Source organism: Vicugna pacos, chromosome 33, assembly GCF_048564905.1.
Source record: "Vicugna pacos chromosome 33, VicPac4, whole genome shotgun sequence".
Taxonomy (NCBI): domain Eukaryota; kingdom Metazoa; phylum Chordata; class Mammalia; order Artiodactyla; family Camelidae; genus Vicugna; species Vicugna pacos.
Genome location: NC_133019.1, coordinates 6,072,533 through 6,093,075, shown reverse-complemented (window position 1 = coordinate 6,093,075; position 20,543 = coordinate 6,072,533). Strand labels below are relative to the sequence as shown.

The 20,543-nt window shown below is 49.9% G+C and overlaps 1 protein-coding gene and 1 long non-coding RNA gene across 3 annotated transcripts; one reads left to right on the top strand and one right to left on the bottom strand.

Moving 5' to 3' along the window:
* The first annotated feature begins 293 nt into the window (after positions 1-293).
* LOC140691081 (uncharacterized) lies at positions 294-6,092 on the top strand. The gene is made up of 2 exons (XR_012066539.1): positions 294-418; positions 5,434-6,092. It is a non-coding gene; the product is annotated as an uncharacterized lncRNA (long non-coding RNA).
* Positions 6,093-12,551: 6,459 nt separating this feature from the next.
* RPUSD4 (RNA pseudouridine synthase D4) lies at positions 12,552-20,500 on the bottom strand. 2 transcript variants are annotated; one of them, XM_072953822.1, is made up of 7 exons: positions 20,292-20,500; positions 19,756-19,921; positions 18,266-18,467; positions 15,140-15,233; positions 14,920-15,064; positions 13,669-13,766; positions 12,552-13,105 (listed from the first exon to the last, which is right to left on the bottom strand). In XM_072953822.1, the coding sequence occupies exons 1-7, from the start codon at positions 20,475-20,477 to the stop codon at positions 12,866-12,868; spliced, it is 1,131 nt and encodes a 376-aa protein (XP_072809923.1). In that variant the 5' UTR covers positions 20,478-20,500; the 3' UTR covers positions 12,552-12,865. The 2 variants fall into 2 exon arrangements, with proteins under 2 accessions (XP_072809923.1, XP_072809924.1); XM_072953823.1 differs by lacking the exon at positions 20,292-20,500 and adding an exon at positions 20,071-20,236.
* Positions 20,501-20,543: the final 43 nt, after the last annotated feature.

Genomic DNA, 20,543 nt, shown 5'->3' with positions numbered 1-20,543 from the left:
GGACTCTACTTTTGGGGATTCAGTTTTTCTGCCCCGACTCCCACCCCATTTCCAGTGAGGCCGAGCTCAGAGATGAAACACTCATTCCTTTACAGGAAATGAAGAGCTGCTGCCAGGACCGCCCAGCCGAGAAAATCCGAACAAGATGCCTCGCGCTGCTGTTGAACTCACAGCTCTCACCGCCTCCAGGGAGGGCAGGGGGACGGCCGCTGTCCCAGGCACTCCCATGTTTGTTCTCAGCTGGGCTTCACCCCGGGTGTGAGAAGTCCCTGGCTGCAGTCACATCCACAACCATTAAACGTCCTGGCTCCCGTGGCTCTAAATTGCCCCATGCAGGGAGTAGGGCGGCACGGGAGTGATACGGAGAGGGCGCTGGGTTCCAGATCAGCCTTGCCACCAACTGGCTCTGTGACCTTGGGTGAGTCTCTTCACCTCTCTGGGCCTTGGTTTCTTTATCTATGCACTGAAATTGTTGGGCTTTTGGATTTCTAAGATCTCCTTCATCGAATTCTGACTTCTGAGGAAGGAAATGACAAAGCTTACCAGTATAAGCAGACTCTCAGAGCCCAGTGTCTGAGATCTCTAATCCTGCCGTTCAATTTCTCCTCCTCCTCTTCCTAAGAGAGTGGAGGGCCCAGGGAAACTGGTAAGATGTCTCTTCAAGCTCATTCTGCTATTTCCCCAGGGCTCCAGGTCAAGGAAAGACTGAGAAGGCAGATGTTTCCCTTGCAGGTTCGGATGCCAACTTGGGTCACCTCCCACCTGGATTCTCTTGTCCAGACTCCTCCCCCTACACTCTCAGGACCATGAGTCCTCTGCAAAGGCCCAAACATTACCCCCTCCCTTCGTGCCCGATGAACTGCCCTGAGATTTAGGTAAGAGATGCCTTTGATGGAGTCCGGCCCTTCTTCATCAGCCCTGATCTTAACTCCAGAAATGAGTCAGCATTTCCTGAGTAATGCTAACTGCAAATCTATATGCCACCGCTCCAAGCTGAGTGCCTCCTGTGTCATCTGTCCTCAGCCAGGAGCGCCCCAGGCCTCTTCTGCAAATCTCTGAAGGCAGCGGTGATTTTCCCACGGAGCCCTGCAGTCAGTAGCCTTCTTCCTCCTCCCCAGGCTGAGAAGCCCCAGCCCCTCACATTTCATTTCTGCCCTTCACCAGCTCCCTGCCCGCCCTGCTCCTTAACATCCCAGACCAGGTCCTTCCCACTTTCTGCATCTAGTGCCTGGCAAACAGGAGAAGCTCCAGAAATGATCCTTTTCTTTTTCTTTTTTCTTTTTTTAATAATTGAAGTACTGTAGTTACAAGGTGTCAATTTCTGGTGCACAGCACAATGTCCCAGTCATGCACGTACACACACATATTCATTTTCATATTCAGAAATGATCCTTTTTGAAAAGTAATTTTTGAATGAATGAAGCACTGGTGACATTACACCAAAGCTGCCAACACATCACTCTAGGCAGGGCCCCTCTCTCCAGAAGACGGCACTGAGCGTGGTGGACCCCCCTGAAACCTGCCCTCATGGTGCAGGCAGGAGGGAAGGGGACTTCCTTCCGTTCCTGCAGCAGTGACACACACACCCTCCCCAGAGCAGGTCCTGGTCAGCCAAACCCACTTCCTTTGCTCAAAAGAGAAAGGAAAGAATCTTTTGTTTTATGAAGGGGCGTCCAATGTAGAAGGGGCTGCCTTAACTTTGCACTGAGGATCTTTCCTATTTTTTCCTTTCTGACAATATTTACCACCCATTTGACGAGTGCCGATTAGGTATATCTTACAAGCCAGGCCTGTGTTCAGCACTGGGGAGGCTGTCATTAACAAGACAAGTGTCTCTGCCCCGTGGCACTGGGTTCACTCATGGAGTCCAAAGCTGGCCCTGGGAGTATATTTAAGATGCAGTAAGACAATGATTTCTTGGTTCCCACACACTGGATATGTCAGTGTTGATGGCGACATTTACATGGGTCCACCAGGCAATGAAACAGTATCTGCTTAACGAGGACTCCTGGAGTCAGGTAGAAACATTTTCCAGTCTCCGTTCTGTGTCCCCTTGGGCAAACCATTTCATCCTGTCCCATTTGTGAAATGTAGGGGATGCCACCTACCCTGCAGAATTATGTGGAGCCCCGAAGGGCGATGGCTGTAGAACACTGAGCACAGTGTCTGAGGCATGGGGACACCCAGGACACGAAGCCAAACATCATCCCTGAGAATCGGCGTTTCCTGGTGGGGTGAGCTGATGATTCTGGCCAGTGGACGTTTCCATGTGTCCCAGATGGTGGTTGCTAAACTCAGCTGTGTTTAAGAATCACTGTGGGAGCTTTTCAAAAATACAGATTTCCAAGCCCCACTTCGAGCTTACTGAAGCAGAAACTCTGGATATGGGGCCTTGGAATTTGCATTTTTAGACGTCTCCAGGTTTGCCATCTATTTCTCTCAAATCTAGCCCCACCACCCTTCTGTTTTCCAAAGCTGCTCTCAGAGAGGCCCGAGGTCCTGGGCTCCAGTGAATTCTAGACTGCGCCTCGGGCCCAGCCCGCCTTCTCTCCTCCCCACCGAGCATCCCCCGGCTGCGGTGGGTCCCTCCCGAGGGAGGCGGCCCCTCGTAAAGCTCCCGCTGAAAGGCGAGATGGACAGGAGAGGTCACAGTTCACCCAAGCTGCGCCGCCTTCTGTTTCATTTACAAGTGGCAGTCACCTCATTAAACCTAGGCCCCTCCGCCTCGCCCTCCTCACCCCACAGCCCACCCCACACACGCCCACGCCCGCCCCTCCTCCTTCCAGCCCTGGCCCCATAGCTGCTGGAGAGCAGTGGCCCAGAGGCCTACAGGTGACCTCCCAGAAACGCTGCACACACCCCGTTGGGTAAGTCCAGCCCCCAAACTAGCCCAAGTCTGGGGTAGAGAGCGTGCAGCAAAAAACGTCTGTTAGACCCAGGCATTTACAAATGCAGACAACTGCCGGGCAACAGCCTAGCACCGCCTGCACTTGGCAGCCAGCGCCCAAGGCCTTTAGGCAGGGCCCTGAGGAGGAGGGGGGCGTGGAGAAGGGAGGTCATCCCGCAAAGCCGGCGATGCGCTGTGAGTCCTGGGCTGACTGTCTACCTCTCTGATCCCCAGTTCCCTCCTCTAGAAAAGGAGGACTCCTGGGATGATTAAATGAGGAAGAAGGCATGAAAAATCCTACTTCAGCAACTGGCACGTTGTAGATTTTCAGTAAACCCTCCCTCCCTGAGCCCACGGAGGGCAGCGTCCGATGGGGATGCACATCTCACAGAGGAGGCTGCGTGACGGGGCAGGGGCGTCGGACCGAGCAGAAGGACCCAGAGACCTGCGGCGGGCTGGGTGGTGGTCCCTGAGGCCGGAAGGAGGGGCGGGCGATGGGCCACACAGGCAAGACTAGCAGTGAGGCCCCGTTTGAGTGACAGGTGAGTGGAGGGGGCGGGGCGAGGTGAGGCTCCGCCCCAGAGAGGTGCGTGGACGCAGCGCGAGGGTCTTCTGGGAAAGGGCGGAAGCCGCTGAGGAGCTGTAAGAGGCGTGATGGCGAGGCTAGACCTGCTAGATTTGCGGCAGGATTGAAGGGGTACAGTGGAGGGGCTGGGGCTGCGGGGAACGAGGATGGTGGGGGGCGAACATCGTGTGCAAATTCCAGGTGTGGGGAGGCAGGTCAGGGACAGAACCCCCGACGGGAAGCTGTCCATGGCCAGTGCTCGTCAGGTGCGCACAAAGTTTGCTGTGTCCCTGTCTGCACCCCTCCCCTGGCGAGCCCTGGGCCCTGCTCTTCCAGTCCTTTCCCAGGCGCCCTGAGCTGCCTGGCCTTGTCAGCGATTGCTGGGACAGGACACCAGCACTGACAGCTCTTGTCAGAGCCCCCCAGGCCTTATTCATGCTGGGGAGGTGAGGACAGCTTAATTCCCTGACCCAGACACAGGGCTGCTGCCGCGTAGCGTGTGGGGCGCCACTCACCCCCACCCTCCCTCCCTCCAAGGCGACCTGGGAGACAAAGCTACCAGTGTCCCCCACGCCCCAGGGCCCTGCCCTCTGCTCTCCTTCCTGCCCTGCCTCCCCTTTCCCTCTCCCTGCACCAAATAGCAGCACTGGTGGCAGCTAAACTGCCCAGGGATGAGTGACGCTGGGCGCTGGGGGAACCTGCTTGGAGGCTGGGAAGGAGAGAAAGCTTTTGATAAAGCGACCTCCACCCTCCCCCTCTGATTTCGGGACAGGGAGAGGAACTGATACCAGATCTCAGAGGGTGCCCTCAGCCCTGGTGTCCTGGGCTTCTGGCCTTCAAATCAGGAATCCAAGAGTCCGGGCTTCATGCCAGCACCTTGAAGTCACCCCACACTCCTCAAGGGATCCAAGGCCCTTTGGGGACCCCCCATGGTGCTGTGCCCTCCCTCGGATCCGCCCACTCCCAGGCTGGGTGTTTTGGCTGGGGGTGTCTCGCGAGATAGTCTACAGCTCCATCTTTGGTGGACCGTCCAGTTTGGGAAACCCCTGCGTTCCCACCCTGTTCTCAGGGCGGTCTCCTGAGCGACCCTGAGGGCTCCTCACACTCGCTCCTGGAGCTCTGACTTCTCGGTCATTGCCGGGCTCCCCCCATGTCCAGCTTGGGACGCGTCTTCCTCGAAGTGGGGAGGCCCCAACCCCTCCTTCCTTTCCTACTTCTCCCCTAAATGGCAGTGAAGACGGTGTGGCTAGGTTTGTTCTTCATCCCCTGGGGAACTCTAAGAAAACGTACTATTCAGTGAACATACTAAACATGCTCACGGAGCCTAACCTGAGACCCGCCTCCTCTCCAGAAAAGTTGGTGGAAATCTAAGACTGCGCCTGAAATCCGGCCGCAGGAGAGCATGATGGATAAGATTTGTGCACAGATCTCAGCCCCCTCATTTCCGAGCTGCCGGCCGCTGGCCATTTTCTTAACTCAATTTCCTGGTCTCCAGAATACCTACTGTTGTAAGGATTTACTGAGCTCACGCTCAGTAAGATAAAGCACAGAGCACGGTGTACACTGTAAGTGCGCAATGTAAGCGAGTCGTTCTTGCTCTGATGACCCTGCCCAGCAGCGGTGGGCGTGCTGGCTCACTGCCCAGGATGGTGGGGCCTGTGCCTCCCCGCTCAGGTGCTGGGCAGAATGGTAAGGACCCTGTGTCCCCAGGACCCGTCTGTGAGGCTTAACCTCCAAAGACAGGCAAGACTCCTAGGTCGGACCCAAATATCGAGTTATCACACTGCCCTCTTACGTGTGGAAGGTTCTTAGGCAGAAAACTTGTGGGTTCCAGGCAAGGGGCCGAGGGCATTATTTCTTCTTCCAAATCAGTGTTCTCAGCATAATCAGACTCAGGGTCCTGCAACTAAGAGAGGTCTCAGGGACTGTCTTAGCTGGAGACTGGGATCATAGACATTGCCTCATTCTACCCATTTTACAGGTGAGGACACTGAGGCCCAGAGAGATTGTGGCCCCGCTAGCTATCAGCAGGATGAAAATAACGCAGCTGAATCCTCCTCCGCTATGAGAAGCTCTTTCCTGTTCCAAGCACACACCTCGCTCCCTTCTGGGCCGCTGTCCATCTGACTGGGATGTGGGGAGGCCGGAAGAGGACACCTGGGGCTTCTTTGTTCATCTCTGGACACCTGGATGGCTGGTGAGATGCAGGCAAAGAGCAAGGGCTCCAAGGTGAGACAGACGGTCAGAACCTCGTTCTGCTGTGGAGCTGGATGTGACCTCAGGCAGTGGCCACTCTGGGCTGTGTGGGTCTCACCTGTAAAACAGGAGCCAGAACTTGGAAGAACAGCGTATTATTCCTCACAAGGCTGTTACTGGAGGCTTTAAATAAGCTAATACACGCACAGGCTCCGCGTGGGCCACACGGGTTGGGTGTTCCAGCGACTGTCACTGTCAGGGACCGGGAGCTCGGAGTAGGAGGGAGGGACGGGTCAGCCTTCCGTGTGGCCAAAGGCCCTCTGCCTGCTTGCTTCCCCACTTTGGCTTTTCTTCTGTAGGCCAGAGAAGTAGGGGGACAGGAGAAATCTGGTTTATAACTCCAGAGGAAAAAAAAACGGGGAAACTTCTGGAAAATTCTGTAACTTTAGACAGGAACAAGGCCAGACTCCCCGGCTGGGCCAGGATGAGCTGGCAGCCTTTCAGGCCTGGCTCTCGGAGGCCCTGGGGTGCATGTGCGTGCGTGTGTGCGTGTGTGACTCTGGGGCAGCCATTGGGGCTCTCCCCCATCTGTCCTTCTGTCCATCTCCCTCCCTCCCTGTTCTCTCATCTTCTCCCCCCCACCCCACGAGGGTGGGAACCTCCAGAGACGGTGCTCCCGGCAGTGCGAGTGTGTAAGGCCAGCTGGACAGCTGCCTGTAGCTGGAGGTAGAGGCTGCCCACCCGCCTCCCCCCCGCCGAGGCCCCTCCCAGCCCTGGGATCTCGGTTCTTAAGGGAAGATTCTCTTCTCTGACTCTCACGCTGGGTGCTTCATGCATGAAACCGTTACCACCTGGCCCTTAGAATCAATGACAAATTAAATAGGTGGGTTTGGTCCCCACCCCAGGTGCTCCCCTGGCCACCATCCCTCCCTACCCGTCCAAGGAGGGTGTGTGGGCCAGCCGTAGGGGCCACATTTGGGACACTGGCTGGAGGTGTGGGGCAGGGAGCCCAGAGCAGCCCAGAGGCCTGGCCCCAGAGAAGGAGACATGAAAGGGGTGAGGAAGACGAGCCTGACGCCTGGATGGGGGAGGAGATGGCCTCCAGCAGCCGCCCCTCCCCACCCCCACCCCAGCCCGGCCCTCACCTCCTGCTCCCTCCCTGACCTTGTAGCTCACATCAAAGTGGGGACCCCTTCCCCTTGCCTGCTCCCTGAATGGGTCCAGGTCATCACTGCTGGCTCCTTGAAGCTGCTGACGGACAGACGGTAATAGCTCCCAGAGTGTTGAAAGACTAGCTTCGGGTTAGCACGGCCTGAGCTAGGCCTTGGGGCTTCCCGCTGCTGCCCCGTTCCTGCACCCGACCCCGGCAGCTCCCCCGGGACAGTCTGGTCAGTGGGTGCTGAGAAAAGGAGGTGCACAGTCCACTCTGATGCTAGGGTTCAGAGCCCACAGATGCGGGTAGGAGGTGTGGGAGAGGGGAGGGGCCTGAGGACTTGCCAGAAAGGCTGTGGGGAGCATGGGGGAGGCGTGCCGGGGCGGGGGAACTGGGGAGGGAAAGGTGGCAGCTGCTCACACGTGTCACCTGCCTAAAATGCATCATTGCAGCACAGGCTTCCAAACCTGCCCTCTTTATTTCCCCGTTACTTATTACATAACATTATATTGCCCTGTTTTTATTAGTCAAAATCATTCATAACTATCAATTAGTGCTTCTGATCAACAAAGAGATTGCATTGTTTTTTACTACAATGAACCAAAATAAAAGCTGCCAAAAGAGAAGAACATGTGTCATTTCAGTGGAGCCATGCAAGCACATGGTGTGTAAATGCATGTTTCCATTAGGCGCTTTTGTTTTTTTGGTGAAAAATTGAAAGCAGCAATGTATTATAAACGAATGGAAACTGCAGAACATGGAGTGGGCCCCGTGGACAGGATTCACAGAGCAGACCTGCGGTCTCTAGGGGAACTGGGAGGCAAAGGTGGCCCTTCGACCCCACGTTCAGCCAGGAAGCAGAGGTGTGGAAGCAGCAGTGCTCCTCCGGGGTAGGTTTTGGGAATTCAGAACTACTGATACTTTGAGAAACAGGCAAGAGGGGCCAGTGAGCCAGAGCAGAAGGTATTTATTCCTGAAAGGAAGGTAAGGCTTTCAGGTTCATACTTTCATTTCTTCCTTCTCTGCCCCTGGTGTGCCAGGGATGTGCTGTGGTCTAGGCAGATCTAGGCAGTTAAGCAGACCCCATAACACAGACCTGGGGTTGGTAACATGGGGCTCCCGGTACAGGGATGGGTGTCACTTTGCCATCCTACCTAAGACATATCCTTATCTGAGTGCACCGTTAGGCTTTTTGATGGCTGAGAACAGCTTGATCACAGGTTCCACGTTTCTATAATGAAGTTGTAGTACTTTCATAACTGAGTGTTTATGAGTCAAATTCTATTTTGAAGATACTCGGGGAACCTAAACCATGATTTCCATCCCATCTCACTCTCCATCTGAGAACAGAAAATGCCATGTTTAAGCTAACTAAAAAAATAAAGGACTGAGATTTACAACACTGGGGTAGCCAGCATCAGAAGTATCAGGTTAGAGAAAGACAAGGAACCACTATTATGGTGAATACTTGATGTATTTGATTCATACCCGTTCTCACTTTCAGCCCAGAGAGGGATCATAAATCTGGGAGACTTCTGCCATCTGGTGGCAAAACAATAAACTGCAGCTACTTCTCATTTTGCTTCACTTACATTAATACTGTAATACAACTAAATTGTACCCTATAAAATTATCTGTATTTGGCCCTGTGTGACCTTCAAAAATGGAAGTTTATCAAAACAATTCCATGGGAGGAAGAATAATCTTTTCAACTAATGGTGCTGGGACCACCAGCTACCCACATGCAAAGTTGGACACCTTAATACATCATACTCAAAAATTTATTTAAAATGGATCATAGGCCCAAACTAGAAACTAGAACTAGAAAATTATTAGAAGAAAAAATAGGAGGAAATCTCCATGACTTTGGATTAGGCAGTGTTTTCTTATATATGACACCAAAAGCACCATCAACAAAAGGAAATGAGAATTTGACATCAAAATTAAAAATTTGGTGTTGCAAATGTTATCATTAAAAATGTGTAAAGACAATCCACAGAAGGGGAGAAAATATTTGCAAATAATATATCTGATAAGGGACTGGCATCCAGAATACATAAAGAACTTTTAGAAAAACTTAATAATAAAACGACAACCCAATTTTAAAATGGGCCAAGGATTTGAAGACATTTCTCCAAGCAAAACATACAAATGGTTAATAAACACATGAAAATACTCTTGATATCATAAGTCATCAGTGAAAGGCAGATCTAAACCACAGTGAGAAACCACTTCCCACTCACTAGGCTGCCCATAGTCAGAAAGATGGTAATGAGAAGTGTCGGTGAGAAACTGGGTGTCAGACGTTGTTGCTGGCGTGTAAAATGGAGCAATCGCTTTGGGAAACAGTCTGGCAGTTCTACAAAGTATTAAGCAGAGTGACCGAGTGACCTCGAGTTACCGTAGGAGCCAGCAATTCCACTCCTAGTTATGTACCCAAGAGAAATGCAAACACACATCCACACAAAAACTTACACGACTATTCATAGCAGCATGATTCATAACAACCAGAAAGTGGAAACAATCATCAGCTGATGACTGGATAAACAAAATCTGGCATATTTATACCACGGAGTATTACTCAGCAATAAGAAGTGAAATACTGACACGTTACAACAGGATGAACCTTGAAAACATCACACTGAGTGGAAGAGGCACGAAAGATCACAAATTCCATGACTCTGTTAAGTATCCAGAATAGGTAGATCTAGAGGCAGAAAATAGGTCAGTGGCTGGCTCTGGGTGGGTGGGAGTGGGAGTGGGAACGGGGAGCAACTGCTGAACCGTATCAGGCTTCCTTTGAGGAGGACAAAAATATTCTAAAATTAGATCGTGGTGGTAGCTGTCCAGTTCTGGAAATATACTAAAACCATAGAATTACTTTAAATGGATGAATTTTATGGTACGTGAATTTCACCTCAATAAAAATGTTTTTTAAATGGCAAATTTAACCTGTTTTAACCTAATGTGTTATGTTATTTGGGCTCTTGCCGTATGTCAGGAACTCTTCTGGGAACTTAACGTGAATGATTTCAATTAATCCTTAAAATATGTGCGATAGAGGAATTATTATCATACCCATTTTGTGGGTGCCTGAACTGAGACCCAGATAAGTGAGATCAGTTATCCACAGTCATAGCAAATAAACAGTAGACCCATCATTTGAACCCAGAGCCCATCTGGCTCCAGAGCCTGAGAACCACCACAGCCCTAGGGCGGTCTCTCTGTTCAGGAGTCACTTTCTGAGGGTTCACAGGTATAGGGCTCGGGGCCAAAGGCATAAAGATGAACGCCTTGGTGCCTGCCCTCAAGAAGCTCATGGGCTGGGAGGAGGCAGATGTAGTCCCAGGAAACGATGAAGATGCTCTGTTGTCACTGTGGGACGATGACGCTGGGAAAAGCTCGCTCGCGGTACTCTGGGAACACAGGGTAACGCGCGACCTCCGGCCTCCCTCCTGGATGCGTGGATGTATAATGGCACTCACATCAGACTGGCAGGGCCACCCCAAGCCTCTTCTTCCCCCATTTTTTGTCAACCCACCTCATCTGTCCCACCACTCGGACTCCCTGAGAGTCATCCAAGACTCTCCATGTACCCCATCCATCAGTTCCCAGTCAGCTGCACCCATTCATTCTACTTCCAAGCTGCACTTTGAGCCTGGTTACTGCTGCCCAGGCGCCTGTGTATTTAGGATGCATTGACTGTAAGTGTGAATCCACAGCAGGAAAGAAGAGCTTCAGCCTACAGTGTGATCACCCTGATTAGAACCCCATTCTCACCGCTGTGGATCATAGCAGGTGAGTGTGTGCCAAGTGGGGCACCAGAGAGGAAGTGAGCAGAAATATCTCAGGGCCACTTGTCTGAAAGGACCCTAAGGCTCCAGCTGAGGGAGGCACCTATACAGACAGCCACGGCTGGTCACTCGCCAGGAGTGCGGGCGCCCAGCCCGGAAAAACCTGCCTGCTGACCAGCAGCCCGGGAGGCTCCCTGCAGCAAGGGGTGCTGGGGTGAGCCCACCCTCTGACCCCCCGAAATACAACTGGCTTGTCCCAGAGGCTCTCAGTGGGCATTTGGGGGGAGCTAAAAATAAAAGCCCCAAATGGGCAAGGGACACAGTTTCCCATTATAAGCCTTTTAGTTCTAGATTTTTAAAAAAATCACGTACATGTGGAACTTTTAAGAAAAGAACTGAAAAACTCTTTCCTTATTAATTCTGACTTAATACTAAATTCAGTCTTGCCACTGGTTCTAGCCAGTATTTCATCTCAGGCACTTTCCAGCCTCCTGCGGGCCAGCTCCCCAGGCCACAGCGACCTGGGGCGAGAGTTCTCGCAGACCATCCTCATGACTAAAGACAGCTACCTCACCCGGCAGGACTAAGAAAACGCGGGCAGGAAAGGCAAGAGCACCGTTCCTTGCCCCGCCCGCCGCAGCAGCTGTGAATGCTGCGAGAAGACTCCTGCAGGCTGTCCCACCTGTTCCGACCACCGACACCTGCAGCCCAGGTCTGCTCTGCGTCCGGACATGGCTCCTGCCTGGTGCCTGGCAGTACTTTCCCGGGTGCCTGGGATTTCTCCAAACACTCACAAAACCAGGGGTCCTCTTCAATTTTCTCCCCAATTCAAAGTCAACTATGAGTATTTTCTGAACATCACATTCTTCCACCTTTATCTCAAGAAGCATGGTTTACTAAAAGTAGAAGCAACAGCCAACACTGTTAGGCTTTAGGTAAACAGTGATGATATGTGTGCTTCTAAAGTTAAATCCATCGTGCATGGTAACAGGCATCTTGGAAACAGGGAAGGGGGCTGAGGCGGTCGTGGTATCAACAGAGAGCGAGCACATAAAAGCTGTTCCCCAACGGGCTGTCACTCCAACTCTGCTCAGCTCAGCCCAAGGTAACGTGAGGTGTATCCATCTGCGAGATTGCACTGTTGAAAGAAAGAAGATGCGAGCTAGCTGGACAATTGAGTGGCGTGGCTGAGATCATCTCCTCCCGAGGGGTACTTAGCTCAGCACCTCCTTCCTGAGACCCAAGAATAGGAGGCTTGCTTCCAAAACCAGGATCAGAGGATGGCGGCACCCTCACGGCCACACATTTACAGCTTAACCAAAGCCATCCCCTGCTCTAGAAAGGACAGATACTACGTGGAGCTAAAATGCCAACCACTGATCCAGAACTTTCACGATGGCACCTCTCCCCAAACTCCTACCCCATTCTTCAAACACGGATGGCAAAGAGGTAGCCCACAGACCAGGTCCAACCTGCAAATATGATTTGCTTGGCTGCCCAAGTGTTTTTTAAACATTTGATTTAGTTGGCAAGATACTCAGAGATTTCACATAAACATCTGGGTTTCCTGACTGTCTGAAATAATTAGAGAATCTGTTCCCACATAGCAACTCAGCTGAGGTTAACAACTGCCCCCTCGAGACGTGGGTGCTGCCCCCACGGCCTGACACCCTGCCTGCTTCACACGTTTCCATGACCTGCCGCCATTTACACCTGCTTTCCTTGGTCACCAAACACCCTTTCAGAGGCTCCACTGTCACCAGCACAGCAAGGCTCCCAGGCTGAGGCTAGAGAACATCCCTGAGTCTATGATCAGTGTCTACAAAGTCCGAGACTAATCAAACAAAGCAGGGGCTTTGCTGAGAGAGCCTGCAGCTCCATGAGGATGCAGCCGGCGCTTCTGAGTTTCTCTGAGCGAGATGACCATTCTGTCCTTTCCAACCACGGGAACTCTCCTGATGCATCAAGAGCTTTATTGTTGGATGAAAACGGTTCTTGATCACAGATTTTGTGCTTTAGTTTTCCTTCTCTGATTACTGACCCACCTGCCTGGTCCTACGCTCCCTTCCACTCTGAGGCGGGGAGACTGCGCTGACTTCTCCAGAGCATGGCCAAGGTGGGGGTAACCAGACGCTCATCTCCAGTAAAAGCCTGAGGCAGCTGTTTCTCCAGCTCATCACACCTGGCTCTTCTGGAGTCTGTCCCAAGCGAGAAATCAGCAGAGGTCCTTAAACAAAGCAAAGAACTCAGGGCAAACTGCCCGACAGTGTTCATCGCCCTCCTGGGTGTGCGGCATCCTCGTCCCCATTTTGATCCTGACTCGGGATCCCTAAGCCCAGATGGCGCAGGGAACGCACGAAGTAGAGAGGAGGCTTGCAGACCAAGCTGAGCTCCTCCTTCCCGGACTGCAGGGCAGGCAGGGTCAGCTGGCGGGCATGCAGGTGAAGGGGGACGTGGCGGGCCTTGGACTGCGGCAGCCCCAGCTTCTTCAGGATCCCGACAGGCAGCTTCTGCACAAAGAAAAGCGCTCGTGAGAGCAAGGCTGACGGGTCCTCCTTGACCGGCAGGCGGGGCAGAAGACCTCCACTCACGGGGCCTCCTCACCAACCCCCAGAAGACACAGGGACAGACAGCCTGCTTCAGGGCCACTTCCAGGAAGGGTTCAGAACCCACGTAAGAGAAAACCCACCACACCAGGGAAGCTCTCCTTGACCAGTTCTCTGGCCTTCCAAGAGAATGAGCTTAATGGCAAAACCCAAAAACGCTTCCACCAAGGCTCTTCAGCAGTAGCACGAAAGGCTGCTCTGAGCCTTCAGAAAGTCGTCCCCCGCCGCCCGCAAATCTGAGTGTAAACAACGAAGCAGAGGTGTTCTGCTAGCACATCCTGCAGCTCCACGAGGACGGGGCTGACTGCTTCCGGATTGCTACGTAAGCCAGGGAACTAGCAAGGCACCCTGTCTGGAGACAATCGACACGCCTTTGCTGCGACTCACTTCAGGGCCCCGCCTTTAATGAGGGGAAAGCAGAAGTTCCCGCCCTTATTCCCGCTGCATTTGGCTCAAACCAGTATTACCTGGGGGGCCAGCCTGTTCCAGTCTGAGTACTTGTGATCACCGAGGACCGGGCAATCCAACCCAAAAGCCAAGTGAACTCGAAGCTGATGTTTTATCCCTTTAAAAAAGAGAGAGAGAGGAAACTTCGAGCAGCTACAGAAACAACCCTGCTGGCGGCATCTGCTTCTGATCATAATAAATCAAAGCACAGTAACACTGGCAAAGCCCCAGCTGCAATAAAGAATAATGTAACTATAAGCTATTAGCAAATAAACATTATAAATACTGTTAAGCCTCCAAGTTTCCCCCCTCACAGGTCCCCTTTCCACCACAGATAACGATTATCATCAACTTGGTGTCTATCACTGCCACGCTTTTTTAAAAAAGTTAATTTTACTGTATAACACGAAATAGTATTATTTTGCGCATTTATTTTTTATTGTGGTAAAATATACATAAAATTTACCATTTTAACACTTCTGAAGTGTACAGTTCAGTGGCATTAAATGCACTCACACTGTTGTGCAGCCACCACCAGCATCCGTTTCCAGAACTTCTTCATCACCCCAAACGGAAACTCTGTCCCTAGGAAACAATAACTCCCTCCTCCCTCCTCCCTCCAGGACCTGGTAACCACCCCTCTACTATCTGTCTCCAGGAATTTGACCACCCCAGGCACCTCACATTAATGGAACTGTACATTTGTCTTTAAGCCTCTGGCTTATTCCATTTAGCATCATGTCTTTAAGCTTCACCCACACTGCAGCACGTGTCAGAATTTCCTTTCTAAGGCTGAATAATATTCCACTGCACGAAGGACCACATTTTATTTATCCACTCATCTGTTAATGGACATTTGGGTTGTCTTCATCTTTTGGCTCTTATGAATAGTGTTGCTACGAACATGGGTATGCAGTATCTTTTTGAATCCCTGTTTTCAATTCTTTTGCATATATACAGGGAGCAGAATTCCTGGATCACATGCAATTCTATGCTTCATTTTCTGAGAATCAACTTGCAAATTTCTAAATAAATGTAAGCAGACTGTTTATACCCTTCTGCTACCTCCTGTTTTTAACAATCATCCCTACTGGCGCTCCCAGCCTCAGATCAGCATCAGAGGCACAGTCTCAAATGCCAACTGCGACCCTAGCACCCCCACAGCACAAGCTAAGCTGCTCAGAAGAAGGGCAGAACCCAGCACAAAGCCCCGGGTGAAGCTCAGGAGCGCTGGGGCTTTGCCACCCACTGCAGACCGGCGGCGCCCTCACCAGTAATAGGCTGGAGCTCCAGGAGGGCGGAGGAGAGGGTGCTGCTGAGCACCCGGTACTGAGTCACAGCCAGGTGCGCATTCCGGCTGGGCCGTACTCTCACCATCTTCCCGTTGTCCATGCGGTAGCTGGGGGACAGTGTCATCTGAAGCCAAAGAAATCAAGATATGATTTTAAAGGAAGAGCAGAACGCCCACCTCTTTGGAGGCAGCTCACCCACCTTGTGGTGCTGCTGCTGGCCCTGCACCTCCTTCTCGATGATGGGGATGTCCACGACTCCTGCCGCAGGAACCGGGACACGCACGGTGATGGCCCTGCAGGGAGACACAGGCCCTTGCTTAAGCCACGAAGGTGAGCGAGGAGCTCCTTGGATTTGCCTACTTCGAGGTTTTAACAGCGGACCTCTACAGCACTGTGGTCAGTTCTTAAAACTTGAGGATCCCTAATGATCTTTCGCTACAGTGCTTGGCTTAAGAGCTTGACACTATTCTTACAGGTTTTTTTTTTTTTTTACTGCTAAAGTAATACATGCTGATTGTAGAATATTTGGGGAAAAAAACAGAAAGAAAATTATATTGCTAACATGGTCTTTCATCCAGCCTTTAAAAGTGAGTGTGTATAGTTCAAAATAAAACTAGGGCAATATGGTTTGGTATCCTGTTTTTCTTTTTAAATAATAAAAGATGGTAAGTTTCAGTTGCATATGAAATAAACGAATAAATGAATGAACTGAACGAAAAATTCACAGGATCACTCCTGCCCTATTTGCCAAGTAGATAAAACAGGGAGGTTCTGGGCTCAGAAAAGTCACAGGAACCACACCCAGGGCTCACTAAGTCACTCCAAATCACTCCTGTGGGAGGACTCCTCCCATCACACCACAGACAGGTAGGAGACTGTTTCATCTGTCCTTATGTTTATGCCCCTTCCAGGTTAATCAGCTGGCTTGGCTGCTTGGTGGCCTAACACAGAATCACCGGCCAAGGGGTCAAAAGCCCATCCAGATGTAACACTTCACACCCTGGAGCCCCGCTGCAGGTTGGTAGTGGTTTGGGCTGCTGTCTGACACATTTTCCCCTACTGACAGAGCTGTGACTGCCAGATCGCCCTTCCTAGGGACGTAACACTACTGCCCAGAAACGCTCAGTCAGTAAGTATTCACTAAATGTAAACAGGCACCGTTAAGGTAGGTAACTAGGTCTGATGAGTGAGCAAGACAAAAATCCCTTGTCTGGAGGAATTCCAAGCCAGGAAGAAGATTCAAACAAATAACTATAATATAACAAACTGCTGTCATAGTAAGTCAGCAAATGTTTGTCAGTTGCCTACTACGTTTCACTTCTATTCTATCTCCTGCACCTGGTATTTAAGACCATCATTAACTAGGTTCCCACCTACCTTTCCAGCATTATCTGCCAGCATCCCCTTCGCCACCCTGGAGGATATGACTTACTGCTTTGTGCACACTGTCCCCATAATCTAGAACACATTTCTCCACCTCGTCTACCAAATTCTTCGTTCATCAAGACCCAACTAATTATTTCAATTCCTCCATGAAGCCTGATGCTGAGAATGGCTACCAATGCTGAACTTCCATGGACAATTTTCACAGATAATACAACATGTTTTTATACACTTACATTTTGATTACTTAAATACATAGTAATAGTCTTGATTTTCTATCTTTCGGCCTTTACTATGAGGGAGGTACCGTGTTAAACACTTCACATGCATTGTCTCACTTAACTCCCTCATCAACTCCATTATTCCCATTTTTTCTTATGAAGACAAAGCTTAGAAAAGTTCAGTAATTTGCCGAAGGTCCCACACTAGTAAATGACACAGGTGAGAACTGAACACAGATCTTTTTGAGCTCTTAGCTACCATGCTAAACTTCCTCCCTTATCTGTAATCTCTTATTACAGTGATTCTTAAAGTCGATTCTACATCAGAGTCATTTGTGGTGTTTTTTACAATATAGATGCCCAACTGCCACACCCACCAGGCTTATAAATCATAACCTCTATGTGTGGATCTCAAGCATATAGATTTTTTAAAGGTTCCCAAGATTATGAAACAGCTGCAAAATCTGTAATACAAAAAGACTAGCAACCAAAGTATTAAAAAAAAAAAAGAATCACAAATCAGATAGAAAATAATAAACAATACAAAGTAGGCAAAGGAAAATGGTCTATTCATAGAAAGGAAAACTCAAACAGCCAATAAACACAAAAAGACAGTCAACTTCACTACTACACAGGGAAAATATATATATATATAGTTTTTTGTCCATCAGGGTGGCAAATCTTTTAAAAATGCATTGGTCAGGCATAATGGGAAGTGGGTACTTAACCACTGCCAGTGGGAGTGCAAACTGACACAACTTTGAAAAGCAATTTAGGTAGTAACTAGTCAGATTTTAAATGTGTGCATGCTTCCACCCAGCAATTATATTTCTGGACATTTGTCCTAAAGATATACTCACATATTCTTGCAATAGGCTCTGAAAAATGGGACCTTATCTAAACAATCATCAATAAGGAAATTACAATATATCCATACAATGAAAACATACAGTAGAGCCATTAAAAAGAGCAAGCTCTAAACGTACAGCACAAAATGCTCTCCAAGATATACTGTCCAAGTGAAAAAAGGCTGGAAAGCAGGGCACAGTATGCTGCCATTCGGCACTATGCAGGCTCTGTGTAAGTCTGGAAGTTTCCACAAGACACTAAAAACACTGACTGCTTCTGGAGAAGGAAACTGAGTAGATGGGGGACAGGAATAGGTTTCATTTTTGCTGATGTATCTTTCTGCTTTAAAAAAAAAATAGATAAATCTATACACACTACCATGGAAAAATCCCCAAGAGAGTCAGGTGGGAAAAGAAAGTACAATGTACACTGTACAATGTGATACAGACCTATACATACACGTGTGCATGTAGATACACACGCAGTATATATGCTGGACACGAATATAAATACGCTGAGTAAAGACCAGAGGAATAAAAACCAAACTACCCCAAGGGAAGAACCTAGAACAACAGAATGGATTCTCCAGAAGTTTTTTGCTTTATCTTTGCTGTCTGACATTTTACTACAGGAATGAAATCATGCATTATTCGTAGAAGTAATTTTTAATAATTTTTATGTACAGCCACAATTAGGAACTACTATGCTATCAGACTCCAACACTCTTAAGCACTAAATCTGATTTCTACACATTTTATTTGCCCACAGGTCCTAGTACAGCGCCTTCTATTACCAGGGGTTCCTGCTAAACGAATGGATGAAAAGGATGCCTGCATTGACACCACCTCGATCGCTAACAATGGGCTTCATACCAGTACTTCTTGGTCACCTGCCGGGTTCTAAACAACTCCTGGACTTGATGTGCCACTTCTTTTTCCCAAGCCAGCACCATTACACCTGTAGTTTCCTTGTCCAGCCGATGGCACAGATGCAGGGGCTCGGCCTTGTGGCCACGAAGGATTTTTGCCAGGATAGGCAGTACATCACTGATGCAGAGCTGGACCCCAGGGCCACCTAAGAAGGAAAAAGCCAGAGGTTTGAGTGGCCAGAAAAAGACTCCACCAAAGACCTCTACTTGGGAAAACAGCCCATACTGGATTAACTATAAATGCTTTCTAGAGCCTTAACACTGAAGTGTGGACCAGGGATCAGCACCGTATCAGTGTGCCCAGTGAGCCTCCTAGACGGTAATCTCAGGCCCCCAACCCAGTCTAATAAATCAAAGTCTGAATTTTTAACAAAACGTCCAAGTGATTCACGCACATATTAAAGTTTGAGTAGCACTGTCCTAGAGAATGCAGCTTTCTCCTGAGACATATACACATACATATCTCAGGAGAAATATATATACATACATATGTATACTATATACATATAAACTTAAAAATGCACTTATGTATTTACACTAAAATCAGCAACCAAAATTAGGCCTGATATTTCACTACATAGACAAAGGCTTGAGAATTTGCCAGGTAAACCCTAGTGACAAATGCAAGACCATGAGGCCCTCCTAAGGCACTACAGACGATGTAAGACAGTGGGCTTTATGGTGAGACATTCCTGGGTTCCACTCCATGTACCTACCCTCCTAACTAGCCGTTGACCTTGGACAGATTACTTACCCTTTCCAACTTTTGGTTTTCTCAGGTATTAAACAAGTATCTGGATAATAATTATCTCACAGGGAATAGAAAGGCAGGAAGCTACTGTGAGGATCAAGAGAGAAAAATACCACACAAAGCCCTGGGCAATGTCTGATTTAATTCCTTGTCTTCATGCACAACCTTCTCCATACTTCTCCACAAAGCATTCGTTTTTTGAGCTAAAATATGCCTTTTCCCCTAGCAAAACTCTTTCCACAAATGCATTTTTTCGATCAATCTTTCCTGATTCACTCCAGCTGTCTTTGACAACTAAATTTAACATATTCAAAAACATGTGAGTGTCCACTAAACTCTAGGTACCCTGGGGAGAACCACGGTATGTTCTCTTTCCAAGTTTTGATGGAAATTAATCTGAAGGCAGGAGCACACGCGTTTGCATTTCTCTATAGCAATCCCCTGTGATGGCCTGCACACAGCAAATTCCATAAATCACTGCTGGCTGCCAGATGTTTAGAAGGAGGGGACTGTCTTATTTATCTTTGGATCCTCAGTAGTGCCTTACATAAGACAGTATCCCACAAAAGTTTAATTATTTTGAAAGCAAGGCTTCAGAGAGCCCCACAAATAATGTACCAGAGTTGCCCCTGGTTGTAGCAGAGAACAGCAGCGGCCCCCTCCCTTTCCCACGTGCTCCTTACCATGCACAGGGAGACCGTAGGGCTTATTGATGACCACAAGGTCCTTGTCCTGGTGGACAATCCCTCGGCTCAGCGCCTTAGCAAGCACGTTGGGGTGGACTCGCTGCAGTTGCTGTGTGAACCGCACTAGTTCTCGCACTCTCCGCTGAACAGGACTTGCGGGCACCTACGGGAATAAAGGAGAGACGGGAAATGCCTGGTGAGGAGGACCTTCCTTAAGTCTGTGTGAGAATTTAGGTTGGGAATGCTTGTATGTCACCATTAGACTCTCGCCTTCCCGGGTAATTTGAGAGCAGGGGTGCGTATCTGTCTCACCTGTACCCACGTAGTGCTTAGGCCCGCGGTCGGCAGGAGCCGAAGACCCAGCCCACAGGAAGATACCGCACCCTGCTGACCTCTCCCCTGGGCTTTCTTCCCATTCTCCCACAAGTCTTCGAAATTTACTTCATATTTGTCAGAGACCCTCCTACCTCCCTCCCCGCCTGGGAAACCCGTGAGCGCACTGCCTCTTGGGAATTGTGGTCCTCTGGCCTCACCCGCTCCTTCGCCTTTTGTTCTTGTTTCTGGGCTCGGAGCCTCTCCGCTAATCGCTGGGCATCCAGGGGCCTAGAGGCAGTAGCAGTGGAGCAGAATGGCTTTGAGACGAGAGTGAAGAGACTCCCCCGACGCTGCGAGGAACCACGGATCCAGAGGCCCGGCGCCGTCCAGCCGGGCGCCGCCATCTTGCCAAGAAGGGCGGGGCGCGCCAAAAGCACGTGCAGAAGGGCGGCGAGCGGGAGGAGGGCGTG